Source organism: Schistocerca nitens, chromosome 11, assembly GCF_023898315.1.
Source record: "Schistocerca nitens isolate TAMUIC-IGC-003100 chromosome 11, iqSchNite1.1, whole genome shotgun sequence".
In the NCBI taxonomy this organism is placed as follows: Eukaryota; Metazoa; Arthropoda; class Insecta; order Orthoptera; family Acrididae; genus Schistocerca; species Schistocerca nitens.
The window spans coordinates 24,172,385-24,196,509 of record NC_064624.1 but is presented as its reverse complement, the minus strand read 5'-3'; the positions used below and the strand labels follow the sequence as shown (position 1 = coordinate 24,196,509).

The 24,125-nt window shown below is 41.9% G+C and overlaps 1 protein-coding gene across 1 annotated transcript in view; it reads right to left on the bottom strand.

Annotated features, from left to right (window-relative positions):
• LOC126213386 (zinc finger protein 493-like) overlaps positions 1–24,125 on the bottom strand; it is a 185,278-nt gene that overhangs the window by 122,768 nt on the left and 38,385 nt on the right. The window contains exons 3-4 of the mRNA XM_049941091.1: positions 17,448–17,540; positions 16,328–16,420 (exon numbers count right to left, since the gene is read on the bottom strand). Coding sequence (XP_049797048.1) covers positions 16,328–16,420; positions 17,448–17,540 — 186 coding nt within the window. The remainder of the gene's footprint in view (positions 1–16,327; positions 16,421–17,447; positions 17,541–24,125) is intronic.

The window sequence follows — 24,125 nt, the reverse complement described above, 5'->3', positions numbered from 1 at the left end:
CACATTCACAAATTTTGCGTAGAACAGCATATGGAAGAATGTGCAACAGAAGTAGAATTTCACAAAAAGTCCTTCATAATAAGTGTATTTCGAGCACCTGCAGGTAACTTTAACCTGTTCATAAACCACCCTGAAGCTGTACTTGCGCATTTAACAACCAGAAACAAAGAGATAGTGGTTGCTGGTGATTTCCCTGTAGGTTTCCTTAAAGACTCTCCCAATAAGAACTTATTTGAGTTAGTAACACTATCATTCAACTTAATTCCCACTGTAAAGTTCCCACTAGGGTAGCCAATTGCTCACAGCCAGCCAGTGATAATATCTTTGAACAAAATTATATTACAAAACCAATAGTCAATGGCCTCTTGGACCATGACATGCAGTTATTTCTGTTTAATGTTAATACTGAACAGGATATAAAATCTGTTAAATCTGAGCTCAAGGGCGTAATCAATAAGCCAAAAACTGATCATTTTAGGACACTCCTCAGAGACATTCACTGGAATGATGTTTACAGTGCTCATGGCACGAATGAAAAATATATCACTTTTGCTAATAAAGTGCTTACCTTATTTGAACACTGTTTTCCCCCAAAACTAACCAAGATTAGAGCAAAGTCTACAAAGAAGCAATGGATTACTCAAGGAATAGAGATAATCTTTTAAAACAAAAAGAAAACTGTATCTGTCAATCCGAAACAGTTCTGATGTTGATGCTATAGCACATTACAAGAAATACTGCAAAATATTAAAGACTGTAATACGGATGTGGTGTCACCGCTAGACACCACACTTGCTAGGTGGTAACTTAAATCGGCCGCGGTCCTGTAGTACATGTCGGACCCGCGTGTCGCCACTATGTAATCGCAAACCTAGCGCCACCACATGGCAGGTCACAAGACACGGACTTGACCTCGCCCCAGTTGTACGGACGACATAGCTTGCGACAAGACGTATCACGTCTTCCTCTCATTTGCCGAGAGACAGATTAAATAGCCTTCAGCTAGTCCATCGCTACTACCTAGCAAGGCGCCATGTGTATCCTTGCTAATTGCTTACTACTATGCAAGAGATGTATTTCAACAAGAACAAGACTACATTAAAGTTAAGTATATTAAAATCTCTCTTCTTTTCTTTATAGTTTTCATCCAGTCTCCTGTTTCAGAATTTACGCCCGTCTGCGTTAGTTTCGCGTGCACCTAGCCACTCATTGTGTCGAGACCTTAGGGAATCGACACAACAATATTTTGGCGCCGAGATGGGATGCCGCGCCCACGTTGCAGTCTTTGTGTTATATTTGCTCTAATTTGCTTGTGTCATGGCTTCGCCGCATTCTCCAGATGTACTGTCCGAATTTTTTCGCTTGCAGAATCAGCAGACGCAGGCGTTATTGGAAGCCCTTGGACAGCTCGTCCAGGGTCAACGTGCGCTGCAAACCGATGCGGCGGCAGCCGCTTCTTCGCTACCGCAGCCACACAACGCTGTCGCACCGCCATTTAGGCCCTTCGAGGCCACAACCGAAAGCTGGACGGAGTGGGCCGATCAGTTCAACTTCCACCTCACTGCTTATGGAATTAAAGGTAAAGAGCGGCAGCCGTTTTTGCTTTCTTGTGTCGGTGTGTCTACCTACCGTGTGATAGTGAAATTGTTTCCCCGACGCGACGTAGCAACTCTGTCCTACGAGGAAATTTTGTCGGCTTTAGATGCCTATTTCAAAGAAACAGTAAATGTAGTTGCCAAACGGTATACGTTTTTTCGTACAAAACGTACGGCCGGTCAGACTAATAGGGAGTGGGTTGCAACTTTGCAAGGCCTTACTAGAGACTGCGCGTTTGCCTGTGAATGTGGCCTCCCATATTCAGATACTATGGTGCGTGATGCAATTGCACAGAACGTTTCTGATGTTCGCATAAGGGAACAGATTTTGAAGCTAGTTAATCCCTCCCTGCAACAAGTGATAGACATATTGGACAGGCAAGACACACTTGACTTTGCTCAGGAATCATTTGAAACTTCGCCAGCAGTGTGTCACATTAATCGGCCCGCCCGGCCTGCTGCACGGGACGCTAAGCGGCCCTCGCGCCCGACTTCGCTGCGGCCGCCTAGCTTGCAACCACGTGCGCAGCGTAAGCAAGCAAATGCAGTGAAATCTTGCCCGCGGTGTGCAATTAGACATTCGCGTGAAAATCGCCCGTCACGCCAAGCTATTTGCTTTTACTGTCACAAGAAAGGACATGTACAAAGTGTTTGCCAGAAAAAGTTAAGATCAGACAATAACACAAATTCCAGGCCCTTTGCTTCGCGCAGGAATCGAACCCAGGACAATCAGGCTCGTGGACCTTCGCCCATGGACATTCATGTAGTTCATGCCCACCCGTCCAGTGACACTTTAGCTAACAGTGACTGTGTTCGTCCCACCCAAAGTGTGCGTCGACGTCGCCGGAAATCCCGTAAAGTTGCAAGTGCTTCTGGACCTGTATCAGTTCAAATTGCACGAGACAGTCGCTCTTGTCGTCAACAAGACAATAAACTTTTTGTGGACTTAGACTTTGCAGGAAAAGTGATACCATTCCAGCTCGATACCGGAGCTGCAGTTTCCTTGCTCAATCACGACACGTACAAACAACTGGGCGCCCCGCCATTGCGTGCCGCAAATGTTACGTTAACTAGTTACTCAGGACAGCATATACCTGTGTTAGGACAGTGCAGCCTTCTTGCAACATACAAGGGACAGACAAAACTTGTGTCATTTTATGTTCTTCGTTCCTCTAGTGCAGTGAACTTGTTTGGTTTAGATTTGTTTCAATTGTTTAATTTGTCTATTGTAAATCAGGTCCTATCCGTGAATCAGACTGTGCCTTCCGCCAGTGTTTCTAGTCTTTGTGAAGAATTTGCAGACATTTTTGCACCGGGCCTTGGTTGCGCTAAGAACTATGAAGCGCATTTGGAACTGAAAGACAACGCGCAACCAAAATTTTTCAGAGCGCGCAATGTTCCCCACGCATTGCGTGATGAGGTCGCAAGAACATTGCACGATTTAGAATCTCAAGGTGTAATTGAACGTGTGCAGGCTTCTCTCTGGGCCTCACCCTTAGTAATTTTGCCAAAACCTTCCGGAAAATTGAGACTTTGTGTGGACTTCAAGGCAACTGTGAATCCACAACTTGTGACTGCTACTTTTCCTTTGCCCCGCCCGGAAGATCTTTTTGACAAACTGTGCCCGGGTAAATATTTTTCAAAATTGGACCTAGCAGATGCGTACTTGCAAATACCTGTGGACGAAGAATCCCAGCGCGTCTTAGTGGTTAACACGCATCTTGGCTTGTATCGCTTCAAAAGATTGCCATTCGGGTGTGCATCCGCCCCTGCTTTATTTCAGCAATATTTACAAACTATTTGTGCGTCGGTCCCTACTGCTGCGAACTATCTGGACGATATTGTGATCTCAGGAAAGACAGAAGCCGAACATTTGCAGAATCTCCGGACATTATTTCAGGTGTTGCGTCAGAATGGTCTTCGCTTGAGGAAGGACAAATGTGTGTTTTTTGCTCGTGACTTACCGTACCTGGGCCATGTCCTTAACGCCCAAGGTATCCATCCGAGTCCAGAGCACCTGCGTGCCATTCAGGACTTGCCGTCACCGCAGAACTTAAAACAGCTACAGAGTGTGCTGGGTAAGGTAAATTATTATTCAAAGTTTGTGCGCAATGCTTCTTCCATTTCAGCTCCGCTTCATCGCTTACGCCGTAAAGGTGTTCCGTTCGTCTGGACGACGGAATGCGAACGCGCCTTTCGCCAGTTGAAATCGGCGTTACTTTCCAATACTTGCCTTACGCCATTCGATCCCCGAAAACCCCTTTTGTTGATGGTAGATGCATCGGATTTCGGGATCGGTGCTGTGCTTGCGCACAAAGATGGCTCGCATGATCGCCCTATTGCCTTTGCGTCCAAATTGCTCTCATCTGCGCAAAGAAATTATTCACAAATAGAGAAGGAAGCTTTGGCTCTTGTGTTTGGTGTCACAAAGTTTCACGATTTCTTGTATGGTCGTCACTTTACCATCATCACGGACCACAAGCCTTTGACATCGCTTTTTCATCCGAACAAGCCTGTACCTCCACGTACAGCGCAGAAATTCATTCGCTGGTCACTTTTTCTCTCGCAGTACCGCTACGATATCTTGTATCGGTCCACTGCTAAGCACGGCAACGCTGATGCGTTGTCCCGTTTGCCTGTTGCTGAGGATAAGGCATTCGATTCTTCCGAACTTGCTTGCATGTTCATTGATTCGGAAGCCGATGACGTGGTCGCATCGTTTCCGATTGATTTTCGTCGTGTAGCTACTGCCACAGCTGCTGACCCTGTCCTTGCTCCCGTTTTGCGTTTTGTTGCTACGCAATGGCCCTTGTCAAAGTCACGGATCGAGGATCCTTTGGTTCGCCGTTTTTTTGCTCACAAGGAGAGACTTTTTGTCCGACGTGGTGTTTTGTTGTTGCGTTCCGATAATGATCAATCCCGAGTCGTGGTCCCACGTTCGTTACAGTCCTCTGTCTTACGGCTTCTTCACCAAGGACATTGGGGTATAGTGCGAACGAAACAACTTGCTCGACAGCACTGTACTTGGTTCGGAATCGATGCTGCGATTGCGAATATGTGCTCCTCTTGCGTGGCGTGTGCCGAACAACAATCCGCACCGCCGCGGAAATTCTTTGCATGGCCGAAAGCCACTTCCCCTTGGCAACGCTTGCACATCGATTTTGCGGGTCCATTCTGGAATGCTCGATGGTTGGTTGTGGTCGATGCTTTCAGTAATTTTCCTTTTGTTGTCCGGATGTCTTCCACGACGTCTTCTGCCACCATCCAAGCCTTGTCTGCTATCTTTTGCATTGAAGGTCTTCCGCAGACTATTGTTTCCGACAATGGCCCACAATTCATGTCCGCAGAATTTCAGTCATTCTGCAAGGCCAATGGTATTCAACATCTGACATCCGCGCCGTTTTCGCCTCAGTCAAACGGTGCCGCGGAACGATTGGTCCGGACTTTCAAGTCACAGATGTTGAAGTTGAAAGAGTCGCATTCTCGGGAGGACGCTTTGTTGCTCTTTTTGTCCTCATATCGCTCTCAGCCTCGCGATGGTCGCTCGCCGGCTGAATTGCTCCATGGTCGTCCTCATCGAACTCTGATGTCTTTGCTGCATCCGCCACATCAGGTTCCTGTGCAGCGGCAGACTCCTGCTTTTGCTCCTGGCGACGTTGTCTATTATCGCACCTATCGCGGTTCACGGCGTTGGCTCGCAGGGCGCATTCTTCGCTGCCTCGGCCGCGCGATGTCTTTGGTTTTGGGGGCCTCTGGTGAGGTGCGTCGGCATCTCAATCAGCTGCGCCTCTGTCGTCGCCTGGGTTCTGCCGCTCCCCGTCTGCTTTCAGCGACGGAGCCGTCCGGTCAGCGCCTTGGGGACCCATCTACTGGCTCGCCTCATCCCCAGGTGTTACCGACGATGCCTTCCATTTTGCCTCATGGCGTCGCGCCGCCGCAGCCGCCGCCGGCGCCGCCAGCAGCGGACGCTTCGCTGCAGCCGCCTCGCGCCTCCCTGGGTCACGCGCCGCCGCTTGCTTCCCGTGACCAGCCGTCCTCCGCCATGGACCTCTTGCCCGCTCCGGACCAGATGTCGTCTTCGCCCGTCGGGTGCTCCGACCACATGGAGGTCGACCCCGCGGCTCCTCTTATATCATTACGTGCGCAAACACCTCATGTTGACGTGCACCCTGGACTAGGTTTGCAGGCGTTTCCTAGCTCCCCTCGGACCGAATGGCCGGGTGCGGGTGGCACAGCCTCGCCTGTTGTTAGGCTCCCCACCTCATCGCATACGTCAACATGGGGTCCTCCCCACGGCGGGCGGAAGCCTTATCTCACGACCGTTCGCCGATTTGCGGGGGAGGAATGTGGTGTCACCGCTAGACACCACACTTGCTAGGTGGTAACTTAAATCGGCCGCGGTCCTGTAGTACATGTCGGACCCGCGTGTCGCCACTATGTAATCGCAAACCTAGCGCCACCACATGGCAGGTCACAAGACACGGACTTGACCTCGCCCCAGTTGTACGGACGACATAGCTTGCGACAAGACGTATCACGTCTTCCTCTCATTTGCCGAGAGACAGATTAAATAGCCTTCAGCTAGTCCATCGCTACTACCTAGCAAGGCGCCATGTGTATCCTTGCTAATTGCTTACTACTATGCAAGAGATGTATTTCAACAAGAACAAGACTACATTAAAGTTAAGTATATTAAAATCTCTCTTCTTTTCTTTATAGTTTTCATCCAGTCTCCTGTTTCAGAATTTACGCCCGTCTGCGTTAGTTTCGCGTGCACCTAGCCACTCATTGTGTCGAGACCTTAGGGAATCGACACAACAACGGACATCAAAGCAAATATACTACAAGGAAAGGATAGTCATATCAGATAACAAAATAAAGACGATATGGGATATAGTGAAGGAGAAGACTGGCAGAACCAGACATGAAGAGGAACAAATAGCATTAAGATTAAATGATACATTGGTTACAGATGTGTAGAGTGTTGCAGAATTTTGTAACAAACATTTTGTAACTGTTACTGAAAAGATGGGGTTGTCAGGTTTTGTAGATGCTGCTATGGAATACCCCACACCAGACATTTCAAGTAACTTCCATAATATGAATTTGACCCTCAATACCCCAGCAGAAATAATTTCCATCATAAACTCTTTAAAATCAGAAACATCTAGTGGGTATGATGAAATATAAACAAAGTTAATTAAAGAATGTGATTCTGAGTTAAGTAACATATTAAGCTATTTGTGTAACCAGTCGTTTATCAGTGGAATATTTCCTGAATGGTTGAAATATACTGTTTAAGAAGGGATGTAAAGAAATAGCATCAAATTTCTGTCCAATTTCACTTTTGCCAGAATTCTCAAAACTTTTAGAAAAAGTAATGTACAATTGGCTTTATAACCATCTTATCTGAAATAACATACTGTCAAAGTCGCAGTTTGGATTTCTAAAGGGTTCTGATATTGAGAAAGGTATCTATACCTACAGTGATAATGTGCTTAATTCATTAGACAAAAATTGCAGGCTTTTGACTGTGTAAATCACAATATCCTTTTAAGTAAATTAGAATATTATGGTGTAACAGGAGATGTTGCAAAATGGTTCAAATCTTACATATCTGGCAGGAAACAAAGGCTGTTATTAGGAAAGAGACATGTATTAAGCTATCAGACATCATCCAACTGGGAACTAATTACATGTGGGGTCCCACAAAGTTCCACTTTAGGGCCCTTACTTTTTCTTGTGTACATCAATGACCTTTCATCAGTAACATTACCAGATGCAAAATTTGTTTTGTTCGCCAATGATACAAACATTGCAATAAATAGCAAATCAAGTGTAGTCTTAGAAAGATTGGCTACTAAAATATTTGTGGAGATTAATCATTGGTTCCTAGCCAATTATTTGGTACTAAACTTTGAAAAAACACACTACATGCAGTTCAGAACTTGTAAGGGGTGTCCCACGAGTATATGCCTAACATACGATGACATGCAGATAGAAGATGTGGACAGTGTTAAATTCTTGGGATTACAGCTTGATAATAAATTCAACTAGGTGGAGCACACCACAGAACTGTGGAAGCATCTTAACAAATCTCTATTTGCAATGCAAATTGTGTCAGACATAAGGGATATAAAAATAAAAAAAGCTGGCATGCTATGCTTGCTTACATTCCATAATGTCATATGGGATTTTTTTTGGGGTAATTCATCAAGCCAAGCTAAAGTTTTGCGGGTACAGAAACGTACAGTAAGAGTTATATGTGGTGTGAACACAAGAACATCCTGCAGAAGCCTGTTTAGGGAAGTAGGTATACTAACTACTGCTTCCCAATATATTTATTCCTTAATGAAATTTGTCATTAAAAATATATCACTTTTTCAAACCAACAGCTCAATTCATGGACTCAATACTAGAAATAAGAATAATCTTCACAAGGATTTAAAGTCACTTAACTCTTGTACAAAAAGGTGTGCATTATTCAGGAACATACATTTTCAATAACTTGCCAGCAGCCACAAAAGCTTAACAAGCAATGACATTCAGTTTAAGAGAAGCCTAAAGGATTTATTGGTGGCCAACTCCTTCTATTCCGTTTAAGAATTTCTCAGTAGAACCAACTGATTTGTTTTTGTGTGTGTGTGTGTGTGTGTGTGTGTGTGTGTGTGTGTGTGTGTGTAAACAAATAAGTACAACCTAACTTCGTGTAACTTCTGCATCATTTCAGTGCAGTAGCGTGTTCATTGTAAATAAGTATTACAGTAGTTCTATTACATGTTTAGTGTCTTATAAATAAAAAATACATTTTTTATTTTAAATTCAGTGCATTAGTGTTTGTAAAATGATTCTTTCTTATAGTGTTCATAAAAAAAAAAAAATGAAGACAATCATTCCACCTCGGACCTGTGGAAGGTACATTAGCTTATTTATTTCAGTTGTAAATATTAAAAGTCACATATTATTGTTTTTCTGACATGTTCTACATCCTGGAGGGCCTCCTCACTGCGGATTAATTGGAATGAAAGTAGATCTAACCTAATCTAATCCTTTACTGATAAGAAATTAACAATCCTCTGACATTTACTCAGCTATAACCTCACTTTGGGATCCGAATTATTTCGAGAAAATATTAAATTCTTTAAAAACTTGACAACTAAAGACAATATCATTCATCACCGAACACTTACAAAGCACAGAGTTAATTGCATTGCAAAAGATATGTACAATACCAATCCATGTCTGCACCATCTGTAATCAGACACTGGGCTGAACAGACCAAGTATTATTTGGAACATTATACATATTGGTTAGACAGAGATGAAAGGAAACACAGTTTACCAGTAAAATGAAAAAAAGTTATGCATATGTACCCATTTGCAACAAGTATTTGGCTGGTGCATGGCTCATAGCATTTTTCCCAAAGTTTAATGTACACAATGGATACAAGCAAGAGAGCCTTTAATAGTCAGCAAAATGTTCTTCACTATTTACAGCAGTCTCCCAATTGTGGGACAAATTTTTCACTCTTAACTGTGGAAGTCACGTGGTTTTAAGGCGAAGAACTCGTTGAGCAGGGCTAAGAATGCATTTTCATCTGGAAAGGAAGTTCCTTGAAGGTTTTTCAATAGTGAGCAAAAAAGAAGAAAATCTGAGGGTGCTACATCAGGTGAATAAGTTGGGTGTGCAATGACTTCAAAACCCAACTCATGTGTACTGTTTGTCAGTCTAGCAGATTGCAGGCAGGCGTTATCCTGGAGTAGTGTCTTCCTGGTCATTGTTCATGTACTGTGTTTACAACACATTTCAGTTGTTGACAAATGTCAGCAGTAATCAGTGGTTACACCTCAAGGAAGCAATTCATAGTAAACCACACAGGATGTAAAACATTATCTTTTGTGGATGCTTTTTGTGGATACTTTTTCTTGCTGTTTTGTTTGTGCTTGACCATTCCTTTCTTTTCCTTATTTTAGCACAAAGCCATCATTTCTGATCGCATAATGATACAGGGCACGAATGATTAGTGTTCTTTACAAGCAACTGATGGCAGGCAAGCAAGGTTTTGCATGTGGCCACCCGTTTTTGTGGTTATGTTTTAGTGCATGTGGTATCCATAGATCATATTTTTGGGCCTCCCCCACTGCACGCGAAAATCACAAGGTCAAGAAGAGAACACAGTTCATCGAATTTGAAAGTTCTGAAGTACAATGACATGGATCATTGCGAATTAACACATTTAAATGATCTTCATCAAGCCCCAAAGGTAAGTCACTAATGGCACAGCAATTCTCCTTAGAGTGACAAAATAATTTTCTTGCCAAGCTCTGTCCAATGGCTTTAAACACAAACATGGTGCAAATGTTTCTAGCTGCCTCCACTGTTGTTACCCCTCTATAGAACCCAAACAGATGAGTATGTCAAAAGTGCTCCTGTTTCGCCATTTTGCACTCCACTTTGTAGTGATCACTGTTCCACTCAGTATCTCCAAATAACAAAATGACAATATGTAAACTCAAATATATGTGAACTCAATGAGCAAACAGCAAACCACAAATAAAAAATGACAATTGGTAAATAAATCCTCAGCAACTGGAATATGAACACGCAAAACGAAAGTGCTATTAACTTATGCACCAGCCTAACATTTAGAAAAAAATCAGGCCATGAATACAATAATTTAACAGTAGCTGAAAACACTGGGGATAAAAAGTGACCATTGAAATTAGGTCCATCAGATTCAGTCAGCAAGTGTATACTTGATCAGACATCAGTTTCATCAGATGGATGGTCAAATTAATCACAAGAATCATCTGGTGACAGAAGCAGGAAGTCTTCTTGTTATGATCGTAACAATATAATTACTAAAATATTGTGCTGACTTTACAGCATGACTGAAATATGCAGTGGAAGTGCAGAAAACTTATTGGCATCCCATTAAAGCATTAATCTCCCTTTACTTGGTAAATTACTGTGTTACAGTGTTAAAAGAATTGGATTTACAAAAACTGAATCTTAGATTAGCAACAAAAAATTGGGTCATAGTAATCAATGATACTTGGGAGGAAAACTGAATAAAAATGGGGAAACAGTACATTCAATGTCCCACAGGGTTCAGCATTTAATTTATCCTGACCTACATTATTGTTGTGCTAAAACTGTTGGAGGAGCCTTCAAAATCTGCAATGTTTTCTGATGACAGAAGTTCACTGATAACTGGCAAATAAATTCATACTAGAAACTGTCAGGAGAATAATGGAACAGGCTTGCAACTGGTTTACAGGCAACAGAACAAAAATTCAACCTTTACACTTACAAAAACACACATCATGCAATTCCAAACAAATCTGAATGTCTAAGAGATACAAGGAGATATAAATGACACACTGGATGAGGATCTATGAGTGATGTTTCTGGCCTTCAGATCAAAAATAGATTAAGGAGGCACCTGCATGAGAATGAGTTAACCAAAAACCTTATCTCCCTGCCTTGCAATTGTAAATGTTCCTCCAGAGTGTCAACTTGCAGAAATGCTTCCTAGCTTTCTTTCACTCAGTACTATCCTATATGATAACCTTACAGGGCATCACATCCATGAAAAAATTAGTACTTATCCTAATCAACCTTGTAGTAGGATAGTGATGGGAACACCTTGCATAAACCTCTTCATTGACCTACGGAATCTTCCACCTACATGTCACTACAGAACTCACCACTGGTTTTTACATTGAATAACACAAATATTTTATATATTTCTAGTTGGCTGTCCCAGAAGATAATTCCAAAAACAAATGAAAATCCAAAACAAGCCATCATAATTGCCTCTAAGTGAGTAACTCTGAGGGGATCAACTTGACAAGTTTACCAATTTTTTGACACCCATTTCAATTGAAATCAAAGCAGACACCAATGAATCGTATGCATTATGTTTCACTTAGTGTGTGACCAGTAATGTCTACTACTTCCAGCAACAGGCCATTTCTGATCACTTTACACCTTAAAAAATGAGTCCTCGAGGGATAAGACTTAACTGGTAGCTGCAACATTAATAAGGGTAATGTGCCATGCAATATGGGACAAGAAGTTTGTTGGTAGTGATCATGATTTATAATTCAACTTATGAAATGTGATGAACAGTTTAGTGAGATTAACACTGAACTGAATCTGAAGAGCAGGGAATTCTGTAACAAACTGAAGAAAGTTGACAATATTAGGAATCACATAGATGGACGAAAACAGAAGAGATGGAAAATGATCAGAAATATAATTTTTCATCTGGATGGTGTACCAGTGCATTGGAACCTGCACGAAAGAGCACTTCTGAACAGTAAGCTGCCTGACGGATTGATCAGCTGTAAGGGGCTGCAGATATGACCTTAAAAGTTGCTTCATCACACGGTATATTTTTATTGGTGGGAGTTTGTGAGAGGCTCCACCTATGTGCATCCTCTTTCAACACCTTTGGATAGACTATGATGCAACATGGGAACAGTAGTTAGTTTCCTAAACTGAAATGTTTGCAAATGCATGAATCAAGTCTATTGCCTGGATGCTTAAATGTTGTGAAAAGGATGTTGATATTTGTGATCAGTAAACGATGACTCTAATCCTAAACACAGCTGCGAAAAGCACCTTAATGTTGTATGTGCTAACATATAAATCTTACACGAGGGTAAAATCATGTGGTTCCTTTGTAAATAAAGGCTTTGCAGGCATGTATAGCAGTAAAAATCTGACCTCAATTCTGTATCTTTATTTATGACAAATTTGTGAAATCTGATGATTTTAAACATCCTGAGCCATTGTTTATACATGTATATTTTTTTCAGTAAAATATGATAACCTTAATTTGTCTTGATAGGTTGCATCTATTACTGAGCATTTCAGAATTTTTTTCGTAAAATTAAATTTGTTTTCAACACTGTAACCTCTGCTCAGGCTAGAGATGGGGTGTGAACATTATTCATTTGTTCATTCTTTGATTTACACATTGAATTCCATAAATGAAGATGTGGATGGATCTGGGATGAGCCAGGCTGCAAATCTGAAGGCAGAAACTCCCACAGGAATTTAGCTCTGAAAAATACTGACAACCAGCTACTTGTGCTAATCTACTCACATTGCTAATTATGTGAACTTCTAATACATTATTTTTTTTTGTATATGTACATTTACTACTATGAAATATATCACTGTTGCTTCTACTACAGTAGTCAGCTACGTATTTTACCTAGTATTTCCACATGCATCAATACTCTGCTATCCACCTAATGGCGCATGGGGAAGGGTACCCCATAACCCTGCTAGTCATTTTCTTTCCCATTCCACTTGCAAATACGAGGGAAAAAGGCTGTATATGTGCCTCCATATCAGCCCTGATTTCTCCGATTTTATCTTCATAGTTGTTATGTGCAATGTATGTTGGAAACAAAAAAATTCATTCAACAGTCAGCATCAAATGCCCGTCCACTAAATTTTCTCAATAGCGTTCCTTGAAAGAACATGACCTTCCGTCTGGGGATTTCCAGTTGAGTTCCTTAAGCATCTCCATAACACTTGTGTGTTGTTTGAATGTACCAGTAACAGATGTAGTAGCCTGCCACTGAATTGCTTCTCCAATAAGGTATTAATACAACTTAACACAGAAATTATATCAGCTGTCTACTTATTGCCATAGTCAAAACCCATTCAACATTAAAATTGAATTTAAGTGGAACTTGCCTCCCTGAGTCAAAATATTCTGATGAGCACAAGAGTGGCTAATAAGGTAGTACTGAACTTCATTTTAGATACATGATATCTACTGGAAACAAATGTTCCTGTTCATCCACTCTACATCCAATCGAAACAACAAAACCACACCCTAATACCCTACATACAGAATATGAAGGGACACAACTCACGGAATGAAAGAATGAAAAATATATCTATGCTTAATTACATATTCATTCCATATGCATTCATCCAAATGACTCTGCAGAACATTGTGCACTCTGTCATTTCACCCCACAGCTCACTATTTCTTTGCAATACCACTCCAGTGTATAACATCTTATTCTGAAACTAGCTGTGTTCTATTGGAACTGGCAGAAGATTTACCTCTCCCAGTTATCTGACCATACAACAGTCTGATACTCAACATGTTCTCCAATTAGTCACTGCATAGTCCTTCCATGTTCTTTCCCAGGACACCTGCTCCCAACCCACATTTGGGCCATCCACTTTCCCTTGCGTTACTTGATGGTTTAAGAAGACAATTCTCCCCATCTCTGAATCTCAATTTTCCATATCTTCACTATACCTAGACAAATTTCTCTACATGAGAAAAATTAACCATCTGCAGTCGAACTAGACTATACCATGCAACATGTGGATGGCACAGACATAACCAGCATTTCAAAAAACAGTATTCCTGAGACTATATCTTAAATTTCTAAAACCATGTGCCATTACAAACCAACCTCCACATTCAATTTTTCAAGCACTGCCTCATCAGCCCTTCGTCATATTTAGCTATTGGAACCTTAATGCAGGACATGGGCTTGCAATTGGTAGCACATATATATTGCTGTGCAAGATCACCAAACCTTCATAGAAATTCAAACAACCGATAATTACAGTTCAACAACAATCAAGTGATAAAAAACAATGCAACTTCTTGATCCCAACATCCCATCTCATGACCTCATTCTCTAGGCGATGACCTCGTTCTCTAGGCGATGAGTTCCTTACAATAATCTTTCTAACACATATGATGGCAATGACAATTACAAAAATCATTAAACAAGGGAAACAATAATACGCAATGAATGCACATCAAAATCAAGCCTGGCAAACAAATGTCTGATGTAGGAACCAGTTCCTACATGTTTTTAGAAAAGATTCACAATGGGCATTCTAAATAAGATATGTAGGGGTACAGTAACAAAGCTTGATCTAGCTTCTCATGCAATTACCTAATAAAATTCCGAATTCCACAATTAATACAGAATCTTGCTGGCCATGTGCCAGTAACAAAATGACATGCCCTATTTTTCTGCATCATTATTAAATCCTAGCATTTTATCCTCCTGAGATCACAAAGACTATGTCATTCTAGCTGACAGAGCTAAGATGTTCACTGCACAACTGCATGTGCTACTCAGAATCACTGTTATGGTCACACATCCTATTCGTAGATTTGCTCAGGTGTCTGCCACTGTTTAACCTAAGTGGCGTACTTTCAAAGTAACAAGTGGGAGTACACGTCAATGATTTCAGTGCCAACCACATGACATGGTTTTCCAGGCCACACAACCAGCAACACACTGTTCTGCACACTTGCATTGGGAGCATCACTCCATACAGTGGACAGAATCTCCACACCACTGGTCCTGGTGTCATGGAGGCATCTTGTATGACCTGTGATCTCTTGGGCTGCATATGAAGGCCAGTATGGCCTTTTGTATTTTCATGGTAAGTGGTCACTAACAACAAGCCAGCCACTTTGACAACTACAGCTATGCCCTAGGAAACTCTACAGTTCGTTCTCTTGGCTAAGCTCCTTATTTGCACATCCTTGAGTACTATGTGTGGTGTTTTCATTTCTGTAAAACCCTTCTTGTTGAACAACACTACTACTGTTTCACTTACTGTCCCATCTAATTGTGATGCCAATGCATCCCTTTCATATGCTTAGAACTGCATAATATGAGTCTCTGTGGCATTAAGTCTTGGCCTGTTAGCTGTGAATCAGCTATAATCCTTTACATAGTCTCTGAACTCTCCCTAGCATGATAGTTTGGTTCCTTGACCTGGTGGCTTGTATAAGCACCACACATTTCAGTGTCTCAAGAAGCCAACATTTCAGTGCCTGAAGAATCCTTAATAACCACAGGAAGTTTGTTTATGAACAATGACATCAAGACTGAGCCAGTACCCAAACTTGTGCAACTGTGTGTTGAATGTTTCCCAGTCTTTGTCTAATTTTATTCCTGTGACATGTTTATCAATGTGAGCATCTCTTTCCCTTAGCAAGGTCATAAAGCATATCTAAAAGATTAATCTTTCTTTGTTAGATCTCCCAGGACTCGAATGGTGATCTCATACATGGCTTCATCTGTATACAATCATTCACCAAAAGCCATACATGGAGTTTTTCTATAGCTGAAAAATTCATAACTAATACTACAAGTACCACAGAAGCTGCCACAATGTGTGCATGTCGTGGCCGAAGTATCAGGGCTGGTCTAAAACACACAAATTTTATCTAATTTTTCAAAACAAAAAAATTTAGGACAGTGTCAAGAATAACTATGATTCACAAAACGTAACAACATCTAATGTTCTTTTGAATTTTATCTATCGTAAGTTACTGAAAGGAGGAATATTTTTCGAATGACCTATGCTTTTATAACTTACACTTCATCTAAACGTGAATTTACTGTATCCATCACACACAGTCATTGTACAATATTGTTGATATCAATAAGGGCTATGGAAAACAGGATTACCCCAGCAACCAGTCCCCTTCCACTTCTATTTAGAACAGTCAGTACATAGCAGGTGATATAGTTAAGTGGACAAGTAAAAAAATACTCTACAATTATGATCAGCAACCAGTTCCAGAAAACTGACAATCTGTGACAATTCCACAGCAATGCATCTTTTACTATACACACATCTTTTACTCCACACACTTAACAAAAGACTTATTACTTGAATGCATGCAATACATCAAAGATGTAAATACTTACAATATTCTCAGTTTCATTCATTTCCAAATACAATTCAGGATCCTCCTTGATAAAATCAGTGGACCGTGATATTCCCAATGGATTTTTAACAGACTGAAAGAAGAAAACAATCTGAATTATAATAGCTTGCTAACTTCTGTGTTTAAGACACAGCTCTTAATATTCCTTTGTTATTAATGTCATACAACTTTGCAGAGATTTTTACTGCTTGGGAAGAGTGAGTGTCAGAATGCATCCAAATTAGTTCTAATGACACTGATTTTGCTGTCGGCCATTGGGTAGTATTTATTTGGCATACTTTCACTTTCTATTCCTGACACACAGTCCACTCTGATTTCAGAGGCACTCTGGCCTGCTCTATCGAGCAGTTGTACTTCTATATACAAACTTGATATATGTGTGTGGCAACATTTCAAAATTAAATTCCAGTTAATATAGGGATGCAAATAATGTTCCTTCTGTGAACCCATAAACAAGAGGGCTTTTTGGTCATTAATCAAATGACTATGGCATACCACACATTATCATCAAAATTAACCAAATTTAATGCTATTTACACATCTTCTTGCTCTGTTACCATGTATTTTTAGTGCCTACCTCTTTAGGAAACCATGCAAATTTATGTCATGTATACTGGTGGAAAATAATAAGGAATTACACACAGCCAATGCAGGATCTCAGTAATGATGTAAATACTACAGTGAATAGTGAGTGGGAAGTCTAAAATATACAGCCAATAAGTATATTAGTTCCAAATATTCTGTTATAGCACTGTGACACAGAGGCAGTTACTTCCAAGAGGAAGTCTTCCTTGCTCCATTGATACCAAATATGTATTTAAGGTTATCGTTACATTCAATCATATTAAAAAATTAATATAAGGGTAATGGTTAGTGTAGATATGCTTGTTAGAAGTGCTGGTAAAACACTATTGGTAGTACCTAGCAAATAACACATCTAACTACAGTCAACTAGAAGAACAAAAAATTCTTGAAAATAGTTGGTATCATAGGTTTCAACTGTTCACCATCCATGATAATTTAGCTTGAATGCCCCATATTTGCGTCATGACATTCTTATTACACTTCCTGCAGAATACAGTGCTTGTGTGAAAACTTACATTATGCTCAGATCCATCAGTACGTAGTTTCAGTTCGGAATCTTGCTTTACCCCAACACTAGGGCCTTCCGTCTTTAATGGGTCTACAAGAAACTGAAAAATGAAAAAAGAAGTGATATGATCAAGGCTTCGGTGTCTCACTTTTACATGGCTCTCTCAGAGAGTAGGGGAGCAGGAAAACACACACACACACACACACACACACACACACACACACACACACAGAGAGAGAGAGAGAGAGAGAGAGAGAGAGAGAGAGAGAGAGAGAGAGAGAGAGAGGGGGGGGGGGGGGAGATACTTTCAAACAGATCTATAGAAGCTGTAAATGCCACAATGCTAATGATCACATGTATTCATCAATTAGAAACAGGCACCAAGAAAATGTGAAGCCACAATTCAAACATTTGAACTAAAGCTTTGTTTATTCTTGGAGGCAGGCACAACAGTAAGTGAGTGGCCCTGAAATATCAATCAAAATTATTTCTTACATACTAAGCAACAACCAGAATACACAGTAACCATACAAATTATGAAAGTAGATGCATTTTACATCACCCCCTAAACCACAGGTTCAACTTATTATGTAGACTAAAATACTAAGAAGGTAAGAACTAGCAACCTCCTATGGATGTGGGCAGGTTGATGTGGAGAGAGAAAGGGAAGAACAACAGAGAGAGGTGGCAGGAACAGATGGACAGAGGTGGTTGGTTGAATGAATGATTAAAGGTGCCAAACTTCCAACAGGCAGGCCGGTCTACCTGACTGTTGGTAAAGGAGAGCCTACCACACACAATTCAGAGGAAGAAAACCCCAATGTCTATGAAAAGTCAGTAAAACCAACAGAAGGGACAAAAAGAAAAACAGTAGAGAGAGGACAAAAGACAGCTAAGGAGCCCCATTTAGGGAGCAGCCGGAAGCACTGGAGAGCAGAATGCAATGAGGGGACATACATCCCCCAGTCCACACCACTAACCAGAGATACTCTGCTCAGAAACTGCCTAGGAAAGACTAACAACACAGACAGAGCAAAAGAAGTACAGAGACAAAAGATTAATGCAAGAGGAGGGAAGAAGAGTTAAAGAGCAGGTAGGGTGAGAACCACACTGGTCCACCAAGCCTAGATAGCCGCAGCCTGGTCTGGGCAGAGATGGCAATATAGTGTTCTGCCAACCCCTCAATGGGCCAATAAGGTTAAGTTGCCCTCCCTTAAACAGAGTGGTAAAAGCTCTCCTCATGAATAAAACATAAAACTAAGTCATTCATTGAAAAATTGTCTCTTAACACCATGTGTAGCGAGTCAGGGAGATTAAGATTCTGCCACTGTTGAATGGGAATAAAGACTGTGGGGTGGCACTGGAGGAGATGACTGGAAGTCAGCCAGGTACAGCTGATGTAGAGCTGGATAAGGACAGCAGAATCCTTATGAGACACATGCATGGACGACCTCCACAAATTCATCGTCTCCTTTATCACTGTTAGTCTGAAGTCAGAGTGATCCATTCCATATTTCAGGTTCCTAAAACTTGATGGTGTGATACCAATCACAGGTCTGTTTCCAGAATACTGATTACCAGAACCGGTTTACTGGTAGCCAGTTTAGCCAAGCTATCAGCAAGTTCATTCCCATAGATCCCAACATGACCCAGAGTCCAAATAATTGTCACTGAGCATGCACATTGCTCAAAGGCATACTGGGAATACTGGTTAGCAATGACCATGGGATGCCAAGGGTAATTCTGGTTGAGAGCTTTAAAACTGGTCAAGAGGTTGCTGCAGATGAAGGGCCCACCAACGGAGGAAAGGATATGCTCAACAGAATGAGAGAGGGCTAGCAACACTACAACTTCTGGCATGGAAGGCAGTTCAGTATGACCTGTGACTGTGTAAGCAAAGCCCATGTGATCAGCAACCATCAAGCAATCAGTATAGAATACTGCTGAACTCCATGATGTACCAAGGATGCAGAAAAATTGATAGCAGAGGGCCTCGGGAGAGACCGTGTCTTTTGGACCTGATGATGGGTCAAGACAAAGCTGTGACCAATGGGTTCCCCACAGAGGTGAACATGAGTGGACTCACAGGAAAGGTGGAGAAAGAAATAACTAGTTCAGAGGGGAAAGACAGGGTGTGAACTGCGATCAAAATCCCTGATCTGGGCGACCATTGTGGAAGATGGGTTTCCGTGTTTGGAAAGAGGGGATGTTAGTTTAGATGCGTAGGGGAGTTTGAAACATAGGTAGCATAACTGAGAAGCTGTTGTTGGCACCTGATACACAATGAATGGACCCCAGCCTCTATGAATAATCTGTCCATAGGTCTAGTTCAAAAGGCCCTGTTGCAAATCAAACCCCACAGTGGTGTATCAGATTCTGTACCCGGAATGATGAGGATGATACCGAACCATATGCCACACTTCCATAACCAAGACAGCGTGGTATCATGGCTTTATAAAGCTGCAGAAGGGTAGTGCACTCTGCATCCCTGCTTATGTTCCTCAGGGGACAGGTGTAGCAAGCACTTTCACTTACACTGCAAAAGATCGAGAATGCTGTCAACTAAGAACCAAGGACCAGTCCTAAAAAACAATAAGTTCCTGCCACATTCAGTAGTTCATCATCAAGATGAAGTTCTGGCTGTGGATGAACCATACGATGTGGACAGAAATACATGACATGAGTCTTGGAAGCTGGAAACGAAAGGCCATGGGTGAGCGCCCATGATCACATCTTTTGTATGGTGCCTTGCAGTCTACATTCAGCGAAGCCCACACTAGAGGAGCAATAGTAAGAGGCACAAGCAGTCAGCAAAAACCACCCTGGGATGCAGCCAGAAGACCCCAAGACTCAAGGAGCCACACAGCTGCCAGTTTATTGCGCATTCAAGCAGTTTATGGATAACATTGGTGAAACTGACTGGGCGATAACTGCCCGTCTCTAGAAGTGCTTACCCAGTTTCAGCACTGTGACAATGACGCTTTCTAAGTGTTGTAATGGGAACTGGCCCTCAGTCCAGATCCAGTTACAGATGGTAAGTATATGATGCTGACAATCCACTGATATGTGCCTGATCATTTGGTTGTGGATGTGACCTGTACCTGGGGCTGTATCAGGGCAGAGGACTAGGACACTGATGAATTTCCACTCAATGAATGTAGATTTATACAGCTCCAGATGGCATATAGTAAAAGATAATTGCTTTTGTTCGACCCATTGCTTGAGAACGTGAAAGACAGGTTGATAATTCTCATATGCTGAGACTAGCATATGCAGGGCAAAATGTTGGGCAATGGTCTGCAGACAGGGCAATTTCAAGGTAATAGCAGATACACCTACTAGTGTCTGGTATATGTAGACATGTCTCTTAGGTCAAACCTGTGAAGGAGAGGTTAGTGGTCCAATGGTTGAAATATGCTGTTACGAGCATTCTTGTTTATGTCATTTCATCAAGTGGTAGAGTGGGGTATGAAGCCGATTAAAGTAAATAGGATGCTCCAGCGATTGGTGCCACTAATGGTGCTGGATAGCCAGCCAACTATCGCTAATGGCCTCTGAAATTGCTGATGATCACCAAGGTACTCTTCTGTCAGAGCAGGCCCGAGGAAGAGGGGACTCTAAAATCAGCTGCCAAATCAATTCTGGATAGCCTTGTTGATGTCTCCATGCAGCGGGGAGTCAAGGTCAACATGAAAGGCGAAAGCACTCCAGTCAGCAATGTTGAGAGCCCATCTGTGCACACATACAGGGTAGTGATGCTGAGGGGGGGGGGGGGGGGGGACAGGAAGATTATGGGTGGCACAGGAAGATTATGGAATACTCACTACCACACACATCATCATTAACTTCCCAGTGGATGGATGGGAGAAGCTAAGGGCTGCAAATGAAAAGGTTAATGACAGAAAATTCTGTGTGCCATGCTGAAGTGTGCGGGGTATCAGTATTTAAGAGGCAAAGTTGAAGTTGCGCCATTAAGTTTACGAGGTGATTACGACCACCAGTCATCATGGTTAAAACCCACAAAGGGTTGTGTGTATTGAAACTGCCCACGATTAGGAAAGATTGGGAGGGGGGGGGCGGGATGGGGGGGCTGAGAAACCAAACAATATGTCATGAGATGCTTTATAATCAGGAGGGAGGTAAACACTGCAGACATTACTATGCTGAAATGCACTTACCAGAAGAGCCAAAGCCTCCAAAGATGTATCAAGAGCCAGAAGTTTGCTATATAGTGTATCCAGAACGTATGTTCAAACTCCATTATGGGTTTCATTGTGTAATGCAAACTGGGGCCTCAGGGGTTGCTGGAATTTCTGCCTTGGCCACAGGAGTCGAACAGGTGACAGGGTGTGCACTGGAAGTTCCTCCTCCTTGAAGCATTTTTCTTGTCTTTCCTCTCCTTAGAGGATTTTGATGATGGCAAGGGCTTTTCTGAATCAGTTTCATGTAAAGATGATGATCATGAAGCAGTGCAACAAAGTCTGTGGCTCCTTCAGCCACTTGCTGGTGTCCAGTTGTAGACCAGTGCAACCCAGGGGAGGAGTGTCCCTGAGGACCCCTTCCTGGGAAGAGAAGCAAGAAGCAGCTTATTCATCTCAGGCTGGGAGGTGGGGGACAAACGTCCCTAGAGGATGGGAAGTTAACGTTCCCAAAGCAGGTGTGGAGAAAGCAGCAAAAAGGGAGCCCCCAAACCATCAGGAAAGCAGGGATGGTTGAGTGGCCCTGAGGGCTCACTACAGAAAAAATTAAAAGGCAGGAGTACCATTGGCAGAGGGGCAATGTCTTTTTATCTGTAGCATGTGGCATTGTTGTACATGCTGGAGCAACTACTTGAACTACCTTTTTGGCTTCTTTGCCAGTAGGTTTGTCCTGAGTCTTGTATTCTTGTATCTTGTTCACTCTCTAGAAAACAGTGTAAACTGGTAAGCAGGGAGTGTGGTGCTTTCCACAGTGGACACAGAAGGGAGAAGAGGCACATGGGGCGAGAGGTTAGAATTGGGTAAATGCATACCCAGGTGAAGCCAAGAACTCAATTACTTTTCCTTAAATAAAAGTTCCTTCATTCTGCAAAACAATAATTATTGTACAAAATATAAAACATGTAAGATATCATGAAAACTTTCTGCTACTCTCCAGAGGAGAGGATGCCATATAAGTTACAAATTTAATTATTTTACATTTGAATGTAATAGTGAATTTGTTCTAAATGTGTACAAATAAAAATATATATAATCATTTTGCTTGCACCACTAGCAATCCTTCAGAAGTCACAGAAAACAAATCACGTATATGTCATCTGGACACCCATGTTCTTTTTCCTAGTACCTCAAAACAAAAGACAAATTTTCCTCTATAATGAACAGGCACAAGAAATGGCCTTTGATGTAAAAAGCGGTGACCACTTGTTTGATGTGCAGTAGCGTGCAAATTCACAGCTGGTTTACTCTCCACTACTTCACCTAGTCAAATGGTGTAATGATGCAGCCACACACTTCGTACAATTATAGCTGTCAGTGAATGCCTAGGTGTGCCACCAAAGTAAATTTTACTGCAATTTCCCTCTTATTACATCCATATTTGTTCTTTAATGATTTTTGTGAAATCTCCTACGTGATGGGTGGACTTTCTCTGCATCTGCGGCGCGTTTCGTCACAGGGTTATTTGGTAACCGTGATAGCGTTACGGAGATGTTTAACAAACTCAAGTGGCAGACTCTGCAAGAGAGGCGCTCTGCATCGCGGTGTAGCTTGCTCGCCAGGTTTTGAGAGGATGCGTTTCTGGATGAGGTATCGAATATATTGCTTCCCCCTACTTATACCTCCCGAGGAGATCATGAATGTAAAATTAGAGAGATTAGAGTGCACACGGAGGCTTTCAGACAGTCGTTCTTCCCGCGAACCATACGCGACTGGAACAGGAAAGCGAGGTAATGACAGTGGCACGTAAAGTGCCCTCCGCCACACACCGTTGGGTGGCTTGCGGAGTATAAATGTAGATGTAGATGTAGATCCAATATCATTAATTTATCCCTACAAAAGTACTGGCACAATATATTTAATTTTTGGGCTACTCAACTGCAAGATTCTCATGGCATTTGCTGTAAAGAAAGAAAAGAAAAAAAAAAAGCTAATTGAGTGTCACAATGTGTGCAGAACAATACAGCACTTCTGCAGTAGCAGTATGAGTAGGTGCATAAATACATTTGTGTTAATAATTTTCTTTTACGGGGTGTTTCTGTGTGGAAACCAATATTGTAAGCTTTTCTCTATCTATATTTAGCTTTTCCTTATTTGTGGAAACGTGAGAGCGCTGCCCTCATTTACTAACTTTGTCATTCATCTTAACCCTGCTGTAGCTGTCACGGTCATGTGACTTAGACAAACATCTGTCGAAAACCTAGCTCAGGGGAAAACATCACCAGTGTGACTTAGAAGTGGCCAAAAGTACATTTGCCATTCTGGCAGCGAATGTTCAGATTGTTGGAACAGGACTAGAGAACACATTGACATGTCCGAAAGAATGGACACCACATATGTAATTAAGGTGATGTCAACCAATGAACCTTTCAGAGTAGACGCACACCACACTCTTACAGCATCCGTTGAGACACCATGTGTAAAGAGGATCATGAGCATGAGCGCTGCATCAGTAGTGGGTAAATAAGTTGAGAATTTGGCTCTGACAG